Source organism: Zea mays, chromosome 6 (assembly GCF_902167145.1).
Source record: "Zea mays cultivar B73 chromosome 6, Zm-B73-REFERENCE-NAM-5.0, whole genome shotgun sequence".
Taxonomy (NCBI): Eukaryota; Viridiplantae; Streptophyta; class Magnoliopsida; order Poales; family Poaceae; genus Zea; species Zea mays.
Window position 1 is genome coordinate 42,831,830 of NC_050101.1, and position 19,278 is coordinate 42,851,107.

Sequence of the window (19,278 nt, forward strand, 5' to 3'; positions counted from 1 at the left end):
TTTTTAATAAGGCCATCATCGGTAGCAATGGATGGAGCACTAGACTCTAATAGCTCAATTTTAGTTGACAGCTCACTATTTAAGTTTGCAAAAGTTTCAAATTTTTCTAGCAAACCTTTGTAATCATTTTGGGAGCTAATCAACTTATTTTTCAAGGTTTTAAGTTGAGCTTTTTGCTTAGTGCAAACATCCTGGAAAAATTCTACGGCTTCCGCAAGCTCATCTAGAGAGGCCTTTCCCTCACCTTCATCATCACTATTACTTTCATCACTAGAGGATGGAATGCTTTTGTTACCTCTTGCCATAAGGCATTTGTGTGATGACCGTGATGATCGTGATGAGGATCGGTGGGTGCGCGTCCTTGGAGGTTCATCTTCACTTGAAGAATCATCCCAAGTTCTGACACTTGTTAGCGCCTTGCCTTTGCTCCTCTCCTTTTTGGGTTTGGCCATATTTGGACAGTTATCCCTGAAGTGGCCCTTCTCCCCACATGCGAAGCATCCTCTCTTCCTTTGCTTTTTCCTGTCAATGTTAAAGAGAAGATCCTCGACCTGCAGGGGCACACCCATTAGATTAATCTTGCGGATCATCCTCATTACCTTTCCGACGCGTTGGATTGTTTCTTCGTCCTCGGAGGATGATGTGCATGGTTGATTATTTTCATCATCATCACTTTCTTCTTCTTCCTCTTCTTCACTTGAGGAACTTGGAGTGGAAGCCTTCTTTTTGCCCTTTCTTTCATCACATGCAAAAGCATATGGCTTTGAGGAAGTTGGCTCCTCTCCTCGACTCATTTTTCGCGACATCTCAAAGGCCGCGATTTTCCCAATCACAATGGTCGGGGACATGTTGCTCAAGTCCTCCATGTTGTGAAGGATGGTGATGATGCTCCCATATCTTTGTTGTGGTAGCAGGGAGATAATCTTCCTCACAATGTCTGCATCACCTAGCTTGTTGATGCCAATAGAGTTGAGCTCATTGATTATTAGATTCAAACGAGAATACATGTCTCTAACAAGCTCATCATCTTTCATGGCAAAAGAATTATACTCATTTAAGACTAGGCAATGTTTTTGCTCACGGACATTGGATGTGCCGTCATGGAGCTCATGCAATTTTCGCCAAATCTCATTAGCAGTTTTCAAGGTAAATACTTGATTGAAAATATCCATGCTAAGAGATTCATACAAGCAATTTTTGGCTCTAGCATTTAAATGGATTTCTTTTTCCTCACTCGTGGTGGGTTTCTCGGGATTCTTGAGAGGTTTCATCCCGTCACGAGTGACTCTCCAAACACCTAGATCAACGGCCTCTAGGTAACAAGCCATTCTAGCACTATAATATGGGAAGTTAGTGCCGTCAAAGTGTGGTGGCCTATGGGTATCCATCCCTTCCTCTAAAAAGCGTCGGCTCTTTTAGCGGTGAAGCTAAAGCGTTTCAAATGAGCCAAACCGGGCTCCGATACCACTTGTAGGAAACGGGTGACGCCTAAGAGGGGGGGGTGAATTAGGACTTCTAAAACTTATACTAAACTAGGCCACAATTAAATCCCTAGAGCAAAACCTATGCAAATAATCAAGACTAGAATGTGCAAGCTAGGTTTTGTCTAAGTGTTGCTATCTCTACCGCAAAGGCTAAGTTTCAATCTACACTAAATAAGTATGACTACAAGATTGAAACTTAAATGCTTAATATAAATGCGGAATGTAAAGAGCTAAGTAGAGAAGCAAACTCTCGTGGATGACGCCGGTATTTTTACCGAGGTATCCGGAACCACGCAAGGTCCCGACTAATCCTCGTTGGTGCCCCTACGCAAAGGGAAGCCCACGCGAGGGCCAAGCACCACGGTCGAGTAACTCCGTAGAGAGCCACGGGCCTTCTCCACGCGCAAGTGGTGCTCCGCTTCCGGCTCCTCTCGGACGCTCCCCGCCGTCTCCACTATCGAGCTTCCGGCCGAAAACGTCGCGGGCCTCGTTCCCTCCGGTACACGGTGGCGGCCGTGACACAAACGCGGTTGTCACGGTCTCGCAAGACTCTCGCCCCACTCGGTACAATTACAACGACTCACGCAAGAGCCGAGGGGTTGTGTGGTTTTACAAAACTCACTCAACTAACTAGGATTCACCTAGAGCAAGCGCTAAAGCGGTCTAACTAACTTAAGCACTTCGCAAAGCACCTACGCTAATCACCGAGTGATTCTATTAAGCACTTGGGTGTTTGAGCTCTTGGAAATATGCACTATGTGTCTTGGTATGTTGCTTGGGCTCCCACACTTGAGAATGGCCGGTTGGGGGTGTATTTATAGCCCCCAACACAATTGTAGCCGTTGGAGAAAAGCTGCTGCTCTCTGCGGCACACCGGACAGTCCGGTGTGCACCGGACAGTCCGGTGGTGCACCGGACAGCGCACTGTAGCCTGTCCGGTGCGCCTAGCTGTTGCCTGTCCGACTCCTGTCAGAGCAGGTGACCGTTGGCGCCGCAGGCTCGGGGTGCCACCTGGAACTAGCCGTTGGGCTGTAGTTCCCAGGTGCACCGGACAGTCCGGCGTGTGGGCACCGGACAGTCCGCAGGCAGCACACGCCTCCTTTCTTGGACTTTTCTTGATCTTCTTAATGTCTTCTTTTGAGGTGTTGCTTTCCTCAATTCCTTAGTCCAAGTAGTTCTTGCATCCTATGAACTACAAACATAAACACTAGGAAACTTGTTAGTCCACAGATTGTGTTAATCATCAAACACCAAAACTCACTTAGCCAAATGGCCCGGGGTCCATTTTCCTTACAGTGCCGAGCTCCCAGTACCCCCACACTCCCTTCCCGAGCTCCCCATTGTACTTGGCCAGCTTCTCCCTCCACGGGTACCCCTCCGCCCACCTCGCCGCTGTCGCGTCCGCCGCCTTCCCGGCCATCGTCGTCAGCTCCGACTTCGATCGCACTGGGTCTGTTAGGGGGCGTTTTCCTGTGCGTGCAACTGTATCTGCATATACAAAATGCAGTGTTTGTTTGGTTCGCTGTATTTGAAAGTCGCCTAGAGGGGGTGAATAGGGCGAATCTGAAATTTATAAACTTAAGCACAACTACAAGTCGGGTTAGCGTTAGAAATATAAATGAGTCCGAGAGAGAGGGCGCAAAACAAATCGTGAGCAAATAAAGAGTGAGACACGATGATTTGTTTTACCGAGATTCGGTTCTTGCAAACCTGCTCCCCGTTGAGGTGGTCATGAAGACCGGGTCTCTTTCAACCCTTTCCCTCTCTCATACGGTCACTTAGACCGAGTGAGCTTCTCTTCTCAATCAAACGGAACACGAAGTTCCCGCAAGGACCACCATACAATTGGTGTCTCTTGCCTTGGTTACAATTGAGTTGGTCACAAGAAGAATGAGAAAGAAAAGAAGCAATCCAAGCGCAAGAGCTCAAATGAACACAAATATCACTCTCTCACTAGTCACTATTGATTGGAGTTGTCTTTGGACTTGAGAGAGAATTTGATCTCTTTGGAGTGTCTAGAATTGAATGCTATAACTCTTGTAATGTGTTGAAGGTGGAAAACTTGGATGCCATTGAATGTGGGGTGGTTGGGATATTTATAGCCCCAACCACCAAAAATGACTGTTGGAAGGCTGCTGTCGCATGGCGCACCGGACAGTCCGGTGCGCCAGCCATGTCAGCAGACCGTTGGGGTTCGACCGTTGAAGCTCTGACTTGGGTGGCTCTGGGCTGTCCGGTGGTGCACCGGACAGGTCCTGTAGACTGTCCGGTGCGCCAACTGCGCGTGCTCTGTCCTCTGCGCGCGCAGGCGCGCATTTAATGCGTTGCAGTCGACCGTTGCGCGCGAAGTAGCCGTTGCTCCGCTGGCACACCGGACAGTCCGGTGTGACACCGGACACTGTTTGGTGCTTCACCAGACAGTCCGGTGAATTATAGCAGAGGGCCTCCCATTTTCCCGAAGGTAGCGAGTTCAGCGTCGAGTGCCCTAGTGCACCGGACACTGTCCGGTGGCACACCGGACAGTCCGGTGCGCCAGACCAGGGTGCCTTTTGGGATGTCTTTTGCTCTCTTTGTTTGAACCCTTTCTTGGTCTTTTTATTGGCTTATTGTGAACCTTTGGCACCTGTAGAACTTATAGACTAGAGCAAACTAGTTAGTCCAATTATTTGTGTTGGGCAATTCAACCACCAAAATCAATTAGGAAAAAGGTGTAAGCCTAATTCCCTTTCAATCTCCCCCTTTTTGGTGATTGATGCCAACACAAACCAAAGCAAGTATAGTAGTTCATAATTGAACTAGTTTGCATAATTGTAAGTGCAAAGGTTACTTAGAATTGAGCCAATATAAATTCTCATAAGATATGCATGGATTGTTTCTTTATTTTTAACATTTTGGACCACGCTTGCACCACATGTTTTGTTTTTGCAAATTCCTTTGTAAATTCTTTTCAAAGTCCTTTTGCAAATAGTCAAAGGAAAATGAATAAGATTTTGAGAAGCATTTTCAAGATTTGAAATTTTCTCCCCCTGTTTCAAATGCTTTTCCTTTGACTGAACAAAACCCCCCCTCAATAAAATCCTCCTCTTAGTGTTCAAGAGGGTTTTAAGATACCAATTTTGAAAATACTACTTTCTCCCCCTTTTTAATACAATAAGATATCTTAACTTCAAATTTCAATAATTGGTGGTGGTGCGGTCCTTTTGCTTTGGGCTAAGACTTTCTCCCCCTTTGGCATGAATCGCCAAAAACGGATACTTGTGAGTGAAATATGAGCCCTTCTAACTACTTTCTCCCCCTTTGGTGATCAAAAACATGAGTGAAGATTATACCAAAGATTATACCAGAGTTGCTCGGAGCGACGGTGGAGGATGAGCAATTCGATGGAGTGGAGTGGAAGCCTTTGTCTTCGCCGAAGACTCGAATTCCCTTTCAATCTATGACTTGGTTTGATATATACTTTGAAAACACATTAGTCATAGCATATAAAAGAGACATGATCAAAGGTATATTAATGAGCTATGTATGCAAGACATCAAAAGAAATTCCTAGAATCAAGAATATTCAGCTCATGCCTAAGTTTGTTAAAAGTTTGTTCATCTAGTGGCTTGGTAAAGAATCGGCTAATTGTTCCTTGGTGTTAATATAAGCAATCTCGATATCCCCCTTTTGTTGGTGATCCCTAAGAAAATGATACCGAATGGCTATGTGTTTAGTGCGGCTATGCTCAACGGGATTATCCGCCATGCGGATTGCACTATCATTATCACATAGAAGAGGAACTTTGGTTAATTTGTAACCATAGTCCCTAAGGGTTTGCCTCATCCAAAGCAATTGTGCGCAACAATGACCTGCGGCAATATACTCGGCTTCGGTGGTAGAAAGAGCTACGGAATTTTGCTTCTTTGAAGCCCAAGACACCAGGGACCTTCCCAAGAACTGGCAAGTCCCCGATGTGCTCTTTCTATTGATTTTACACCCTGCCCAATCGGCATCCGAGTAACCAATTAAATCAAATGAGGATCCCCGGGGGTACCAAAGCCCAAACTTAGGAGTATGAACTAAATATCTCAAGATTCATTTTACGGCCGTAAGGTGAGCTTCCTTAGGGCCGGCTTGGAATCTTGCACACATGCATACAGAAAGCATAATGTCCGGTCGAGATGCACATAAATAGAGTAAAGAGCCTATCATCGACCGGTATACCTTTTGATCTATGGATTTACCTCCTGTGTCGAGGTCGAGATGCCCATTGGTTCCCATGGGTGTCTTGATGGGCTTGGCATCCTTCATCCCAAACTTGTTTAGAATGTCTTGAATATACTTCGTTTGGCTAATGAAGGTGCCATCTTGGAGTTGCTTCACTTGAAATCCCAAGAAGTACTTCAACTCCCCCATCATCGACATCTCGAATTTCTGTGTCATGATCCTACTAAATTCCTCACATGTAGATTCGTTAGTAAACCCAAATATAATATCATCAACATAAATTTGGCATACAAACAAATCATTGTCAAGAGTTTTAGTAAATAAAGTAGGATCGACCTTTCCGACTTTGAAGCCATTAGTGATAAGAAAATCTCTTAGGCATTCATACCATGCTCGTGGGGATTGCTTGAGCCCATAAAGCGCCTTAGAGAGTTTATATACGTGGTTAGGATACTCACTATCTTCAAAGCTGGGAGGTTGCTCAACATAGACCTCTTCCTTGATTGGTCCATTAAGGAAGGCACTTTTCACGTCCATTTGATAAAGCTTGAAGCCATGGTAAGTAGCATAGGCAAGTAATATGCGAATTGACTCAAGCTAGCTACGGGTGCATAGGTTTCACCAAAGTCCAAACCTTCGACTTGTGAATATCCCTTGGCTACAAGTCGGACTTTGTTCCTTGTCACCACACCATGCTCGTTTTGCTTGTTGCGGAAGACTCATTTGGTTCCTACAACATTTTGGTTAGGACGTGAAACTAAATGCCATATCTCATTCCTAGTGAAGTTGTTGAGCTCCTCTTGCATCGCCATCACCCAATCCGAATCTTGTAGTGCTTCCTCTACCCTGTGTGGCTCAATAGAGGAAACAAAGGAGTAATGTTCACAAAAATGAGCAACCCGAGATCTAGTAGTTACCCCCTTTTGAATGTCGCCGAGGATGGTGTTCACGGGGTGATCTCGTTGAATCGCTTGGTGGACTCTTGGGTGTGGCGGTCTTGGAACTTGTTCATCTTCCTCATCTTGATCATGGGCGTCTCCCCCTTGATCATTGCTCTCCTCTTGAGGTGGCTCAACTTCTTGATCTTCTCCTTCATCATTTTGAGCCTCATCCTTATCTTGAGTTGGTGGAGATGCTTGCATTGAGGAAGATGGTTGATCTTGTGCTTGTGGAGACTCTTCGGATTCCTTAGGACACACATCCCCAATGGACATGTTCCTTAGCTCGACGCACGGAGCCTCTTCATCACCTGGTTCATCAAGATCAACTTGCTCTACTTGAGAGCCGTTAGTCTCATCAAACACAATGTCACAAGAGACTTCAACTAATCCAGAGGACTTGTTAAAGACTCTATATGCCCTTGTGTTTGAATCATAACCTAGTAAAAAGCCTTCTACAGCCTTAGGAGCAAATTTAGATTTTCTACCTCTTTTAACAAGAATAAAACATTTGCTACCAAAAACTCTAAAATATGAAACATTGGGCTTTTTACCGGTGAGGAGTTCATATGATGTCTTCTTGAGGATTCGGTGTAGATATAACCGGTTGATGGCGTAACAGGCGGTGTTGACCGCCTCGGCCCAAAACCGATCCGAAGTCTTGTATTCATCAAGCATGGTTCTTGCCATGTCCAATAGAGTTCGATTCTTCCTCTCCACTACACCATTTTGTTGTGGCGTGTAGGGAGAAGAGAACTCATGCTTGATGCCCTCCTCCTCAAGGAAGCCTTCAATTTGAGAGTTTTTGAACTCCGTCCCGTTGTCGCTTCTTATTTTCTTGATCCTTAAGTCGAACTCGTTTTGAGCCCGTCTCAAGAATCCCTTTATGGTCTCTTGGGTATGAGATTTTTCCTGCAAAAAGAACACCCAAGTGAAGCGAGAATAATCATCCACAATAACTAGACAGTACTTACTCCCGCCGATGCTTATGTAAGCTATTGGGCCAAATAGGTCCATGTGTAGGAGCTCGAGTGGCCTGTCAGTCGTCATGATGTTCTTGTGTGGATGATGAACACCAACTTGCTTCCCTGTCTGACATGCGCTGCAAACCCTGTCTTTCTCAAAATGAACATCTGTCAGTCCCAAAATGTGTTCTCCCTTTAAAAGCTTGTGAAGATTCTACATTCCAACATGTGCTAGTCGGCGATGCCAGAGCCAGCCCATGTTAGTCTTAGCAATTAAGCAAGTGTCGAGTTCAGCTCTATCAAAATCTACTAAGTATAGCTGACCCTCTAACACTCCCTTAAATGCTATTGAATCATCACTTCTTCTAAAGACAGTAACACCTGTGTCCATAAAAAGACAGTTGTAGCCCATTTTGCATAATTGTGAAACTGAAAGCAAGTTGTAATCTAAGGAATCTACAAGAAAAACATTGGAAATGGAATGGTTAGGTGATATAGCAATTTTACCCAATCCTTTGACCAAACCTTAATTTCCATCCCCGAATGTGATTGCTCTTTGGTGATCTTGGTTTTTCTCATAGGAGGAGAACATCTTCTTCTCCCCTGTCATATGGTTTGTGCACCCGCTATCGATGATCCAGCTTGAGCCCCCGGATGCATAAACCTACAAAACAAGTTTAGTTCTTGATTTTAGGTACCCAAATGGTTTTGGGTCCTTTGACATTAGATACAAGAACTTTGGGTACCCAAACACAAGTCTTTGACCCCTTGTGCTTGCCCCCAACATACTTGGCAACTACCTTGCCGGATTTGTTAGTTAAAACATAAGATGCATCAAAAGTTTTAAATGAAATTTTAGAATCATTTGATGCAATTTGAGTTTTCTTCTTAGGCAATTTAGCACGGGTTGATTGCCTAGAGCTAGATGTCTCACCCTTATACATAAAGCATGATTAGGGCCAGAGTGAGACTTCCTAGAATGAATTCTTCTAATTTTGCTCTCGGGATAACCGACAGGGTACAAAATGTAACCCTCGTTATCCTAAGGCATGGGAGCCTTGCCCTTAACAAAGTTAGACAATCTTTTAGGAGGGGCATTAAGTTTGACATTGTCCCCCTTTTGGAAGCCAATGCCATCCTTAATGCCAGGGCGTCTCCCATTATAGAGCATGCTTCTAGCAAATTTAAATTTTTCATTGTCTAAGTCACGCTCATTAATTTTAGCATTAAGTTGAGCTATGTGATCATTTTGTTTCTTAATTAAAGCTAGGTGATCATGAATAGCATCAACATTAATGTCTCTACATCTAGTGCAAATGAAAACATGCTCAATGGTAGATGTAGAGGGTTTGCAAGATTTTAGTTCAACAATCTTAGCATGTAATATGTCATTCTCACTTCTAAGATTGGATATGGTAATATTGCAATCATCTAAATCCTTAGCCTTAGCAATCAAGTTTTCATTTTCATTTTTAAGGCTAGTAAGAGAAACATTCAATTCTTCAATCTTAGCAAGTAAATTAACATTATCATCTCTAAGATTGGGAATTGAAACATCATTAACATTAGAATCAACCTTAGCAATTAATTTAGCATTTTCATTTCTAAGGTTGGCAATTATATCATTACAAGTGCTTAGCTCACTAGATAATTTTTCACATTTTTCTACTTCTAGAGCATAAGCATTTTTAACTTTAACATGCTTCTTGTTTTCCTTAATTAGGAAGTCCTCTTGGGAATCCAAGAGTTCATCCTTCTCATGAATAGCACTAATTAATTCATTTAATTTCTCCTTTTGTTGCATGTTTAGGTTGGCAAAAAGGGTTCGTAAATTATCCTCCTCATCACTACAATTATCCTCATCACTAGAGGTTGCATATTTAGTGGAGGATTTTGATTTTACCTTCTTCCTTTTGCCGTCCTTTGCCATGAGGCACTTGTGGCCGATGTTGGGGAAGAGAAGGCCCTTGGTGACGGCGATGTTGGCGGCGTCCTCGTCGGAGGAGGAGTCGGTGGAGCTCTCGTCGGAGTCCCACTCGCGACACACATGGGCATCGCCGCCCTTCTTCTTATGGTACCTCCTCTTTTCTCTCCTCTTGCCCTTCTTGTCGTCGCCCTTGTCACTGTCACTAGATAGTGGACATTTTGCAATAAAATGACCGGGCTTACCACACTTGTAGCAAACTTTGTTAGAGCGGGGCTTGTAATCTTTCCCCCTCCTTTGCTTGAGGATTTGGCGGAAGCTCTTGATGATGAGCGCCATCTCCTCATTGTCGAGTTTAGAGGCGTCGATGGGTTGTCTACTTGATGTAGACTCCTCCTTCTTCTCCTCCGTCTCCTTGAATGCGACCGGTTGTGCTTCGGGCGTGGAGGGGCCGTCTAGCTCGATGATTTTCTTTGAACCTTTGATCATCAACTCAAAGCTCACAAAATTTCCTATTACCTCCTCGGGAGACATTAGTGTATATCTAGGATTACCTCGAATTAATTGAACTTGCGTAGGATTAAGAAAAACGAGGGATCTTAGAATAACCTTGACAATCTCATGGTCATCCCATTTGGTGCTCCCGAGGTTGCGCACTTGGTTCACCAAGGTATTCAAGCGGTTGTACATGGCTTGAGGGCCCTCGCCTTGGTTGAGTCGGAACCGACCGAGCTCCCCCTCGATCGTCTCCCGCTTGGTGATTTTGGTCACCTCATCTCCTTCGTGCGCGGTCTTGAGTACGTCCCAAATCTCCTTGACGCTCTTTAACCCTTGCACCTTGTTATACTCCTCTCGACTTAGAGAGGCGAGGAGTATAGTGGTGGCTTGAGAGTTAAAGTGCCGGATTTGGGCGACCTCGTCCGAATCATAGTCTTCATCCCCCGGTGATGGTACCTGTACTCCAATCTCAACAACATCCCAAATGCTAGTGTGGAGTGAGGTTAGATGATGCCTCATTTTATCACTCCACATATTATAATGTTCACCATCAAACATAGGTGGTTTGCCTAATGGGACAGAAAGTAATGGAGTACGTTTGTAAATGCGTGGATAGCGTAGGGGAATCTTACTAAACTTCTTTCGCTCATGGCGCTTAGAAGTTACGGACGATGTGTCGGAGCTGGAGGTGGATGGCGACGAAGAGTCGGTCTCGTAGTAGACCACCTTCCTCATCTTCTTCTTCTTGTCACCGCTCCGCCACGACTTGTTGTGTGAAGGGGATCCCTTCACTTTGTTGGCGGACTCCCTAGATGGAGCCTTCCCATGGCTTGTGGCGGGCTTCTCGCCGGTCCCGGTCTCCCTCTTGGCGGATGCTCCCGACATTACTTCGAGCGGTTAGGCTCTAATGAAGCACCGGGATTTGATACCAATTGAAAGTCGCCTAGAGGGGGGTGAATAGGGCGAATCTGAAATTTATAAACTTAAGCACAACTACAAGCCGGGTTAGCGTTAGAAATATAAATGAGTCAGAGAGAGAGAGAGCGCAAAACAAATCGTGAGCAAATAAAGAGCGAGACACGATGATTTGTTTTACCGAGGTTCGGTTCTTGCAAACCTACTCCCCGTTGAGGTGGTCACGAAGTCCGAGTCTCTTTCAACCCTTTCCCTCTCTCAAATGGTCACTTAGACCGAGTGAGCTTCTCTTCTCAATCAAACGGAACACGAAGTTCCCGCAAGGACCACCACACAATTGGTGTCTCTTGCCTTGGTTACAATTGAGTTGGTCACAAGAAGAATGAGAAAGAAAAGAAGAAATCCAAGCGCAAGAGCTCAAATGAACACAAATATCACTCTCTCACTAGTCACTATTGATTGGAGTTGTCTTTGGACTTGAGAGAGAATTTGATCTCTTTGGAGTGTCTAGAATTGAATGCTATAGCTCTTGTAATGTGTTGAAGGTGGAAAACTTGGATGCCATTGAATGTGGGGTGGTTGGGGTATTTATAGCCCCAACCACCAAAAATGGCCGTTGGAAGGCTGCTGTCGCATGGCGCACCGGACAGTCCGGTGCGCCAGCCACGTCAGCAGACCGTTGGGGTTCGACCGTTGGAGCTCTGACTTGGGGGCCCTGAGCTGTCCGGTGGTGCACCGGACAGGTCCTGTAGACTGTCCGGTGCGCCAACTGCGCGTGCTCTGTCCTCTGCGTGTGCAGGCACGCATTTAATGCGTTGCAGTCGACCGTTGCGCGCGAAGTAGCCGTTGCTCCGCTGGCACACCGGACAGTCCGGTGAATTATAGCGGAGCGGCCTCCCATTTTCCCGAAGGTAGCGAGTTCAGCGTCGAGTGCCCTGGTGCACCGGACACTGTCCGGTGCGCCAGACCAGGGTGCCTTTTGGGATGTCTTTTGCTCTCTTTGTTTGAACCCTTTCTTGGTCTTTTTATTGGCTTATTGTGAACCTTTGGCACCTGTAAAACTTATAGACTAGAGCAAACTAGTTAGTCCAATTATTTGTGTTGGGCAATTCAACCACCAAAAATCAATTAGGAAAAAGGTGTAAGTCTAATTCCCTTTCAGTATTCCAAGAGACAGGTCAACACGAACCTCAAAGCGCCCCGAGCCAGCCCTGAAGGGAACGCCTGGAACGGTCGCACGCGCGCGGCCAGGCTTGACTAAGCGGCTGTTTACTCAAGCACGCAAATCGAGACGTTGGTTTTGTTGGTTTTTTTGTTATATTTTGTAATTAAAAGATTTAATTACCGAGCCGATTTCATATCTGTGTTTCTAATATTTTTACGAACAAAACTAGACCGCACATGCTATGTATATTTTAAATAAAAAATTTACATGGTTAAGATTAGTATATAATTAGTGTTTATTAACATGTAGTTAGTGTCTATTAAATGATTTTAACATATAATTACTGTCTATTAATACAATTTTCATTTATTTAATAACTTTTTAAACGCATACAACAAATATTCATATAGACAACCAATCAACATCTGTCATGAACTAGACTGATCACATGCAGACAACTAAACAAAAGAAGGTGCATGTATTCAGCCAGACTAGTTAGAGGTAGGCTCACTAGATACGAGCCAGGCTTAGCCATGCATGCAACCAAACAGACCACATTGTGAGTTTCGGCTTAGGCTTTTGGTAGTAAGAGTGGCATGGGCCTTCAGTATGGCCACATTGTAGATTATGTACTGTGTTTCGGTGTCACATGAGTGGACGAGTGAGAGATCAGTTCCAGTTGGGCCTTTATAAAGCCCAACAGGCCCATTAAAACCCTTTCGCTTCGGCCATCTCCTCCTCCCGTTTCTTCTCCCACGAAAACCTGGCAGCCGCCGCCGAACTCGAAGCAGCAGCCATGGTGCTCGCGCGCAAAAAGTTGAAGCTGAAGCTCCACACGCTCCTCCCAGCCGGCAAAGCCGCGGAGGAGGAGCATGGAGAGGATGTGGAGGCCGTAAAGGAGAGGCTCGCATCCTCCAAGCGGCTGCGCCCCAAGCGGGAGCGGAGGCCCAAGAAGAAGCTGTCGCTCCCCGAGGTGGTGCGGCAGACGGAGGAGGAGATAAGGGAGGAGGTGGAGCGGAGGAGGGAGGAGAGGAGGAAGGAGAAGAAGGAGAAAAGGAGGATCAGGAGGTTGATGGAGGCCGAGGCCGCGGAGCCGGAAACGCAGCAGGTGGAGGGGGAGATAGGGGAGGCCGATTCTGCTGCCGGGTCTGAGTCTGACCAGCCGGTCGAGGCAAAGGATAGGTGAGTTAGGGCTTGGAAAGTTGGTTCCTCTGCCCAAAAGGATTGCTGAATTCGTGAAATATTCATCGCAATAGCATGAAGGCATGGTGTGAGCTCTGAACAACAGTGGCATAATAATAGTCAGATATATAATCGACAAATGCAGGGTTTAGTAGTAGAGCTTTTTGCTATTATAGTATTCCTTTTATCAGGCTGCTCTCTTTTAGTACTTACAATTTTATCTTCTCTATAATAGTACTTACAAGTGAACCTATCCTTTAAAATAGTATTCTAACCCATTTTAATTGTTTTCATTTTATTTTCTTATTTCTCACCACCTAAATTAGCCGTACTGCTATATCAGTTCTAGCAGGAATTCATACTGCCAATGCTAATATCTGTGTCTAGTTTGCTTAGATGCTATTGACTGGCTGAGGGATGAGGGTCACCAGCAACCGTTTGAACATGTTCTTGTCAAGATAGATAGTAGTAGTTTTGTATATTATTTTTATTTGGCATGAAGATGGAAGACGAATGATAGACAAAGGAATTACTTGGAGTTGTTCAGCCGTGGATGATAGCTACTGTGATATATAACCTAACCGGTCAGTACGTCAGTAATAAATATGATCACACTTGTCGATGCATCTGAGAATTACACCTGCGATATCTAGTCTGTTGTATGTATGTATGCATTCTTGTGATGAATAGAGATGTGGAGGGAGAGAGGAAAAGTAGGGAGTACGGTGCTGAGAAATAAGAAAAGAAAATAGAAATGATTAAAAAGAGGTCGAAGTACTATTTTAAAGAATAGGGTTACCTATGAATACTGTTATGGAGAAGGTAAAATTATAAGTACTAAAAAGAAGAAGCCTAATGAAATGAGTATTATAATAGCAAAAGCTCCTTAGTAGAAGGCTTTGGTCATAATGTAGTGCTGTGCTGCTTGATCATAATATACGAAAAGCTGTGCAACCATCTTACTGTTCTGTGATCTAATTGTATTTTTTATGGCGGATCCATTACATTAATATTGTTAGAAGAAAAGAATTCACCATTTTTTGTCTGTCAGTTCTTGTAGCATTAGGGTACCGTTTGGTTCAAATATTTGTAACGTAATGGGTAAGTGATAACGTTAAATTATGTTTGTTTTAGTCCAACCGTAATCAGATACCATACTAAAAATTGATACCGGACTATTCAAACTTGTTACCGCCCGTAATCGAGTGTAAACCATTACCATTACCCTTTACGTTACATTTCGTGAACCAAACAGCACCTAGGTTGCTTGATGTTGTTATATCTTTTTAATATTTGAGAGTGCTGAAGTTATTTTTAGTAGTTGTATAATGTTTTGTTGGCCTTTTATGCTCTTTTTTCAGCGACCAAAATATAAACAAGTTGGAAGTGACCAACCCCGCTGTTGGGTCCAACAATAACATTGTTCCAGACAATAGGTAAGCTATAGTACAATATAGTGATGCTCTTGTACTTGTAGAGAGTGTAGGTGATGGAGAAATTCTGCAGTTTCAGCTTATACGGTGTGATCTCTGTCGGCACTAGTTGCGTAATGCTTTCATCTTTGTTTCAGGCAGCAGAATCACAAAATGCAGTTGGCCAAAACTGTTGTCGTGTCTGACAATCATGTAGTCGCAGAGCATAGGTGAGTTAGGGCCTGATAGATTGGTGATTTTGTACTCAATCATGAAACCTAGGATGCCAGGATCTATTTGGATGTCTTAATTTCCATAAACATGATATAAAAAACTATAGTTTTAGAAACTACGGACATATGATATCTGGGTTTATAAAAAAGTGGTCCTAGGTGAACTTTCAAGAACTTATAAGAGACTATTTTAACAATACTGACGTTTTCAATCTTCATCGTTTGTTGCATTCAAACACCCCTTTGTACCCAAAACCAAAATATTTTGTTAAACTTTAACATTTCCCAAAACTCCTAAAGAAATTTGTATCCAAATGTGTCTCTAGCGGCCTAGCCCCATTCTTGTTTGATTAGCATGGCTGGAATGGAAATAGGAGAAACATTGGTAAGAGTAAGATGCTACCTGTGTGAAAACTAATAAGATCAGACTCTCTTGTATAGCATGCTAGTAAAATGAGTTTGTTTACAATGTAGCCATGGACAAATCCAGGTGTTATTACATTACTGATTACTAAAGTAGTGTGATAATATGATAAAAATAGCGTACACATTGCTGGCTGCGATAATATCACAGGGCTGCAATAATATCAACACATAAAGACTTGAGTCACCACCTTATTTGACTGTAAACTTGTTTTTGCTCATCGTAAGATGCTTCCTCTCTTCCATGTTGTGTAATGTGTCACATCTGTATTTCAGGGAGCAAAGCATAAAGAAGGTGTATGTTGGTGGCATCCCATACTATTCATCTGAGGATGACATAAGAAGTTTCTTTGAAGCATGTGGTAGTATCACAATGATTGACTGCATGAATTTTCCCGAAAGCGGGAAATTCAGGGGTATTGCGATTCTAACTTTCAAGGTTAGGTCTGAGCCTGTTTTGCTTCTTTTAGTTTTGCATTCCTGTTTGTTTGGTACATCAAATTCTTATCTCATATACGAAGTTTAGTCTGTATACATGTTCAAAGTTCTTATTCCTTAATTATATCCATATGCCAGTTTGATTTGTTAACTGACCTGGGATTACAAACTGTCATAATTGTTAAGGTGTTAAGGCGAGATAAGCCGACTGTCCCCCTTTTTAACTTTTAAGCGTAAGGCGAGGCGACGCCTTAAATATAGTTAGAAATAGAAAAATATTGATATTTGATGAATTGTGTAGGAAAAAGGGTCAATGTGCAGCTAATAAGTTTAGCCGGTCCAAATAAGCCCACTTGGCCCATTAAAATTAGGTTACACACTTATTCACTCACTCCCAGCCCTCTCCCAGCCGCACTCGTCACCCAACCGACTCCCTCCCCTCCCTCTCTCAGTGCTCTCTCTCTCCCAGCCGCCTCCCTCTCTTCCCTCTCTCTCTCTCTCACACACACAGCTGAGGTCAGGGGACCTCACCGGCACAGCTAGAGCTCGCCATCGCCGTGGGGAGCGGCTACCGACGCCGGGGGACCAACACCGTTGCCGCTGGTGATGCCACTCTCCAGGGACATGGTTTCAAATCGGGTGCTCAGTCAGTTCAGGATCCAAACCTTAAGGTCCATCCCTACATCACTCCAAAGCTTCCTCATAGCGTTGCCTTAGAACTCTCCAAGGCGCCGGGGCGACGCTCTACTGTGCAAAGCGCCTGTTTGGTTAAGCTTTTTTCTGATCAACTTTTCTAAGAATATGGCGGTGGAGAGAATATGGCTCTGGGAAGAATCTGAGTATCGTGGAGATTACGTGCGGAGGAAGATGAAGTGGTCCAAAGGGTCTAGGATCTAGAAAGCGATGGATTTCTACTATCGTGACGACTCGACCAATTCTGTGTTCATGTTGATTTTGGACGGTTGACGACTCGACCGATTCTGTGCTCATGTTGATTTTGGACGGTTTTTACCAAAACGATTCTTATAGAAGCGGACTGAAAAGCTGGGGCGTTTGACAGTCCGCAACAGCTTTTGGTTGTCATAAGCTAAAAAAATTCCAAACAAACAAGGCCAAAGCGGACGCCTTAGGCTCCAAAATAAGGCGACCAAGACGCCTTAAGGTTTTCACACGCCTTAGCGCTTAGGCGTCGCCTGAGCGACACCTTAGGACGCCTTAACAACTATGCAAACTGTATGTTCGGCGGATTAAGTTGGATGCTTCAGGTTGGAATTGTATGATCTTAACTTCCATGTTAATTCCACAGAATCATAGAAATCAACTAGAATATCTGCATAGACTGGATCCACAATTCTTTTCATACGGCTTGCTATAAATTAACTTCTATGTGTTTTACCTTTTTTTTGGAAATTGTAGTCTGAGGTGGTGAGGTATCTGACTAACGGTTCTTTTTTTTCAGACTGATGCTGCCGCACAGAGGGCATTAGCTATGGATGGTGCAGATATGTAAGCATACATCCTTCTATGTGCTATCCCACATTGTTCTAATCATGGTAGTGACATTCTTGATAACCATTTCAGGGGAGGATTTTATTTGAAAATTCAGCCTTACAAACATAACCGTGAGAAGGAAGATTTTGCACCAAAGTTGATAGAGGGGTATAATAGGATATATGTTGGAAATCTGCCATGGGATATAACAGATGATGATCTAAAAAAGTTCTTCTCCGAGTGCAAAATTTCATCCATCCGGTTTGGGACAGACAAGGAGACAGGTGGTTTCAAAGGCTACGCGCATGTTGATTTTTCTGACAGCGCGTCTCTTGCTGCTGCTTTGAAGCTCGACCAGAAGGTGATCAAGGAACGCCCAGTCAGAATCAGATGTGCTGTTCCAAAAAAGGATAACCAAAAAGTCAATGACAATGGGAACTCAGATCATCTGAAAAGTAAAACTAGGACATGCTATGAATGCGGAACCCCTGGGCACTTTTCTTCTTCTTGCCCTAATAAGAAGGATTCTGAAGCAAGGAAGTGCTATGAATGTGGCACCCCGGGGCACCTCTCTTCTGCTTGCCCAAATAAGAAGGATTCTGAAGTAAGAAAGTGCTATGAATGTGGCACCGCTGGGCACCTGTCCTCTGCTTGCCCAAATAAGAAGGATTCTGATGAAAAGGAGGATAATTCTAACTCCACCATAGCAGCCTCAAAGAAGAGGCGAACATGTTATGAATGTGGCATCCCTGGGCACCTCTCTTCTAATTGCCCAAACAAGAAGGATCCTGAATTTATTTCTGATGAAAAGAACACTAATGTTGATTCAGCTCCTGCATCGTCGAAGAAGAGGCGGACATGTTATGAATGTGGAACTCCTGGCCATCTCTCATCGGCTTGCCCAAACAAAAGGACATCAGAATCTGTTCTGAACAACAGAGAGCCTGCTGACGCAAAACCTGCAACCACCATCAAGCCCGAGGAAACAAAAGCTGGCGATGAATCGAATTCAGTAGCTTCAAAGAAGAGGCGAAAATGCTACGAGTGTGGCATCTCCGGTCATCTCTCCTCGGCTTGCCCCAGCAAAAAGGCCGCTGAGCCTGTCTGCAACGAAGAGAAGCCTGGCAATCACTCAAACGCTGTACTACCAGTCGTTTCTGACGAAAAGAAGGCAAGTGAGGACGCAAAATCTGCACCTGCAAAGAAAAAGAAGAGGCGGACATGCTACGAGTGCGGCATCGCTGGCCATCTCTCGTCGGAGTGCCCGAACAAGGCAGCTGCTGTCTGCTGAGGGTTACGTTGCCTGAGCAAGGCAGACGCTGAGGTCAAACGATTGCTTCTTTCGTTCTCCAGAATTTTAGTCTCGTGTTGTACTGTATGTTCCTTGATATGAGCAGTGAAGTTATCTCTATGTCCCCGAAGAAGAAAAATCGAAGTTTTGTAGCAGGGAATGTAGGCATGGTAGACAAGGTTTATTAATTTTTGGCATGTCAAATTTTGATTCCATGATACCACAGGATTCATTATCCGTCGGGAGAAGAGTCATTATTGTCATCATCATCTATATGAATTCTTTTGTTTGAAAAAAAAACAATGTGTGATGGGCTTCATGAGCTGTTCTGCCGCTCTCCGCCTCCTGCGCCCCTAGTTCTGGGCTTCTGGCTGCGGTAACTTGTTTCTGCACCAGTTAGTTTCTTGTTTGATCTGACAAGGGACCTTTTGTCTGGGGATTTCTGTGTTTGTTTCTAACTTCTGTTTGGGAATTTCTTTTTTTTTTGGTGATCTTTATCCAGTGAACAAAGAAGCCTTTGCTTTTGCTTTTCGGTGATCTTTATCCACTGAATTTTGATCTAAATAAATGCACCTCGCCAGGCAAACAAATACAGTGATTTTTCTTCACTCCGAATCCCTGTGCTGTCCCTGTCCGATTCAGTCAGCAACCGTGTTCCGCGCGATGATGTCACTGCGCTGCACTCGGCCGGTCCGGACGGGATCGCTTGCCCT

General features: G+C 44.2%; 1 protein-coding gene across 1 annotated transcript; it reads left to right on the plus strand.

The window, feature by feature from the left end:
* Nucleotides 1-12,816: 12,816 nt before the first annotated feature.
* On the plus strand, nucleotides 12,817-18,884 carry LOC103629229 (phragmoplastin interacting protein 1). Its single transcript, XM_008650407.4, has 6 exons — nucleotides 12,817-13,277; nucleotides 14,639-14,713; nucleotides 14,848-14,919; nucleotides 15,622-15,784; nucleotides 17,243-17,289; nucleotides 17,365-18,884. The coding sequence occupies exons 1-6, from the start codon at nucleotides 12,892-12,894 to the stop codon at nucleotides 18,563-18,565; spliced, it is 1,944 nt and encodes a 647-aa protein (XP_008648629.1). The 5' UTR covers nucleotides 12,817-12,891; the 3' UTR covers nucleotides 18,566-18,884.
* Nucleotides 18,885-19,278: the final 394 nt, after the last annotated feature.

Coding starts and splice junctions, on each gene's coding strand:
- LOC103629229 (XM_008650407.4), top strand. CDS start 12,892: ATGGTGCTCGCGCGCAAAAAGTTGAAGCTGAAGCTCCACACGCTCCTC. Junction 13,278..14,638: donor CCGGTCGAGGCAAAGGATAG/GTGAGTTAGGGC, acceptor CTCTTTTTTCAG/CGACCAAAATATAAACAAGT. Junction 17,290..17,364: donor GCTATGGATGGTGCAGATAT/GTAAGCATACAT, acceptor TAACCATTTCAG/GGGAGGATTTTATTTGAAAA.